The 4,428-nt window shown below is 52.7% G+C and overlaps 1 protein-coding gene across 1 annotated transcript in view; it reads right to left on the bottom strand.

Moving 5' to 3' along the window:
* Nucleotides 1-4,062, bottom strand: part of LURAP1 (leucine rich adaptor protein 1) — a 17,465-nt gene extending 13,403 nt beyond the window's left edge. The window contains exon 1 of the mRNA XM_008073035.2: nt 3,779-4,062. Within this exon, the coding sequence (XP_008071226.1) occupies nt 3,779-3,976 (198 nt within the window). The 5' untranslated portion in view covers nt 3,977-4,062. The remainder of the gene's footprint in view (nt 1-3,778) is intronic.
* Between the last annotated feature and the right edge of the window lie 366 nt (nt 4,063-4,428).

The following is a 4,428-nucleotide window of genomic DNA, read 5'->3' as shown; positions in this document are numbered from 1 at the left end:
TTCAACCCGCAGGCTCAGGCAATCCACTCACCTCAGCCTCCCAAAGGCGCGGGATTACAGGCTGAGCCACCGAACCCGGCTGCCTCCCTCTTATTTGAAGTAGCCTTTCCAGAGAACAAACCGGGTCATATCACTCTACAGTCAAGACTCTTCCAACAGCCCCTTCCTAGCTTCCAGCGGCACTTACCATCCGGCACTAGAGTTGTTAGTCTGTCTCCTCCTTCCTTCTCTCGCACACACTGTGAGCTACCTGAGACAAGTCCCGCCCAATTCGTTTCTGGTTCTGAGTCCAGGGTTGAGCAGGTCATAATCAGTTCTGTGATTCTCTTGCCTTTGCTATCCTTCACCCCTCTGATGGTCCCCAGGATTCAGGAAGTTGGGTTGTACTGTGTTGCTGGGAAATGAATCTGAGACCTGCAATCCTGTGACAGTGGGATTCCCTGACTGTGAAAGCATCATTCCTCAGAATAGAAGAAAGTAAAGCTCTCTTGCCAAAAAAAGAAACACTCATTTCACACCATCTCTTGGAAACAGAGTAGGGGCTAAGTAGCTCAGGAAAGATGCCGCCTCAGAGGCTACTCCAACCCAATTCTCCTTCCAGGGGGATTCAGGCTAGCTATTCCTGGGTAGTCTAACATCTACATATAAGACTCTTTCTCGGATCCCAGGGTTCTCTCATTGCTCCATCCAAACCAGGCCCTAGGGTAAAAGCCCAGAGATCTCAGTCCTAGCTCCTAGGTGGTGGATTGTCAGTATATTGTTACTTGAAAGGCTGTCTTACAGATCTACTGGTCCAAGGTCCTCATCTCCCTATACTCCCCCAAACAAGAGGAAGGAAAAGTGAGGGCAAGAAAGAGTCCTGCTTAAGACCATAAAATGTTTCAGAAAGCAGAGCCAGGACTTGAACCCATGCCTTCCCATTCCTTGCCTAAAGCTTTTTCTCACATTGCTGGGTGGAGGTGGGTTGTCATAGCAACAGTTCTTTGGGTGGGAGAACTGAGGAGGGGAGGTTGCCATTGTTTCCCATTCCCACAGATCCTAGTCTGTCTAGTCCACTCAAACTTTGAATGGGTGGGAGGAGAGAAAAGAAGCCTGGTGGCAGGACTGACCTTGGCCTCAAGGATAGGCCTGCCCAGTTCCTGCAAGGAAAGCTGGGAGAGGAACAATTAAAGGACAGTCCTTAAAGAGCTTGAACCAGTCCTGCCTCCAGGGGCTCCCAGGGAAATCCCCTGCCCCACCCCTTGTCCTTTCTGGGTGCAACCCAGCGGGCAGGGCAGAGTGCAGGAAGAGATCAATGACATCCTAGCCTGAAGAGAGAGAAAGAGAAGGGGTAGGGAGCCTCTCCTTGTTGGGGCCCCAGTAGGCTCCCTTGTGACCTTCACAGGCAGTCTCAGGCCCCAGGCCAGCTGGATCAAGAAGAGAAAGAGACAGATAAAATCAGAGGTTAAATGTATTCCCCTTAAAGTCTACAGACAGTTTCCACCAAGGGAGAAAAGTGTCAGAGTCAGAGAAACTAGGCTTGACCCTCCATGACTCCCTGTGTGGGTTCAGGCAAGTCCCCAAAACACCTGCAAGCATGTCTCATCTGTGAGGTGGGGGAAATGATGACCATTTATCTCATTTCAATGATGTAAAATGTGATTAAAGTGTCTGGCATAGAGGGCCACTCTGAACCACTTCTGGTTCAGGTGCTGCCCAATTTAAAACAAAAAAAAAGGCCGGGCTTGGAGGCTCAGCCTGTAATCCCAGCACTTTGGGAGGCCGAGGGGAGAGGATTGCCTGAGCCCACAGGTTCGAGACCCACAGGCAAATTGGCAAGATCTCATCTTTACAATAAAAAAAATCAAAAAAATTAGCCGGGTGTGGTAGCATGCACCTGTAGTTCTAGCTACTTGGAAGGCTGAGGCAGAAGGATTGCAAGAGCCCAGCAGGTTGAGGCTATGGTGACTGGGAGCATGCCACTGTCCCCCAGCCTGGGTGACAGAGTGAGACTCCAACTCAAAAAAAAAAGAAAGAAAAATAAAGTGACACAAAGCAGGTCTCAACAATAAAGATGTAAAATGTAATTGGTTGATCTGGGTTCAAATCCTGACTCTGCGTTTTACTTTTTGCATCACCTTGGGCAGTTAATCTCTCTGTTCCTCCATTTCTTCATCTATGAAGTATCACTTACCCAACAGGGTTGCTATGAAGGTTGTTGAGACTACCATATAAAGTGCTTGGCATTTGCAGTGGTGGAAGTTAGTTTTCAAAGCAGGGCTGTCTGAGCTGGGCACAGTGGCTCATACCTGTAATCCCAGCACTTTGGGAGGTGAGAGAATTGCCTGAGCCCAAGGGGTTCAAGACCAGTCTGGACAACTTGGTGAGATCTCATCTCTACAACAAAAATTAAAAAATTAGCTGGGCGTGGTATCACATTCCTGTGGTTCCAGCTACTTGGAAGGCTGAGGTGGAAGGATCACCTGAGCCAAGCAGGTCAAGACTGCGGTGGCCATGAGTGTATCACTGCCCTCCAGCCTGGGTGACAGAGTGAGACTCCTACTCAAAAAAATAAACAAACCAATAAAACAAAGCAGGGCGGTCTGGGTAGGCTCTTTGTAGGCCTTAAACTAAAGTTTGTACAGTGAGGCAAACCCAGGCCCCACCTTCGGTTGGTACAGTCACAGCTCTGCTCTGGAGAATTTGGCACTTATCTCCAACCTTCAAGGCCAAGTGCACACTTGGCATGCAAGTCCTTCCCCCAGGGGGCCTTCCCTGGCTGCTCCGCCCACCAGGCTCTCCTCCCAGCCTTTCATCTCTGAGGTTCAGAGCCCTGGCTAGTCTGGGAGCCCTCATGACCTCCTTCCTCTACTCCATCACAGATCAGCCTGGCACACCCAGTGGGGCTCCAGGAAGACTTATTAGCTGACATACTCACTGTGGGCTCCTGGTTCTGGGCCAGGGATCAGATGGCAATTCCTCAGTTCCCCAGAACTGGCTGCAAAGTGGTGGCAGGTGCATCACCCCTTCACTGGATTCAGGGCCCTGGGGAGCCTGCCCGGGCTCCAGCTGCCCTTTTGGCTCTGAATTTAGACCAGCAGCAACAGGAAAAGAGGAGGGTTGCTATTTCCTCTTCTCCCCAAAAAGGTACAGATGAGATCCAAATACCCAGTTCACCTGGGAGGTTAGTGGGGAGAAGACTTGAGTCCAAAGGAGGGGAACCAACACCCACGGTGTACTAATCTGACTTTGCTATGGATCTAGCACTTATTTTAAGTAGGAAATGAGGATGTTTCCAGTGCCCCTAGTCCAGGTCGTTTTCAGCAGATATGCTCTTCACCCAGATCCCTTAGGTGCTAAATCCTGTCATACACACTGCAGCTTCACACGAACCAAACCCTTTCCCAGCTAGCAAGAGGAGACAAAACTGGTTGCCTTACAGTGGGGGTTGGGGGGAGTAGGGCCCGTATGGGTGGGGGGGATTGGGGCGGTGCAGGTTCTCAGTACTCCTCAGCCCTCACCTCCCCCGGCTCCCAATTATTTGACAGGAAAAACCTCCAAGAGACTGTGCCTCGCACCCCAAGTTCTCAGTACTCATCAACACCCACTCACCCTTGGGGGGCAATTAATGGACGTCACTCCACCTCCACCCCAGGGTTTCTGAATTGATCTGGGAGGGACCCTGAGGAGTTAGTGGGGAGTTTGAAGTCCCTCTTCTCCTAACTCTGGAGGCGTGAGTTCGTCCCTTCCGGCCCTGCGCTGGGGACTCGGCCCCTTGGCCCGCGGAGTCCGCACTCACCAGCTCCACCTTCAGCGCCATGATCTTGTCCCCCAGGCCGTGGCCGGTGCTGGACGCCCCCGGGAGCAGCCGGGCTTCGGAGGTTTCCGGTTCCCACTCGCCTCGCAGTCCGCGGAGCAGCCCTTCAGGGGTCTTCCTGCCCACCTTGCCCTCCACGTCTCGCAGGTCAGGCGTCTGGGACTCCGCGGTCCCCTCCATGAGGGCCCAAGCCTGAACAGGGCTGGGCGACTGATGCCGGGGTCTCGTTCCCGGGGGTCCTCCCTTCGCCGCCGCTAATGCGGAGCGAAACCGGTGGGTCCGCGTCCGCGCGGTGCGGGGGCGGGAGGAGGGCGCCGTAACACCCAGAAAAGCCGCGCAGACCGTCTGTAGAATATATCCGAGTGCTGCGCACACAACCTCTAGCCCTGGACGGCGTGGGACCGGGCGGTCCCGGGTTTGAACTTGAAAGAGCACTCGGAGACCTCAGAGCTTTCGCCCTTCCCTGGCACTGAATCCAGACAGTCACACAGCAGACGCCCAATAAATAAATGTTTCCAGAATGAAGACTAAGCAGCTTCAGTCAGTCAGGGATACGGCAGTTTAAGGAACAGTGGTAACAGAGCTGCAGAGGGTTTGGAAGGCTTCCTGGAGCAGATGAAGATCTAAAACGA

Source organism: Carlito syrichta, unplaced genomic scaffold (assembly GCF_000164805.1).
Source record: "Carlito syrichta isolate Samal-C Ts95f unplaced genomic scaffold, Tarsius_syrichta-2.0.1 Scaffold315613, whole genome shotgun sequence".
Classification (NCBI taxonomy): domain Eukaryota; kingdom Metazoa; phylum Chordata; class Mammalia; order Primates; family Tarsiidae; genus Carlito; species Carlito syrichta.
This window is presented reverse-complemented; position numbering and strand designations above follow the sequence as displayed.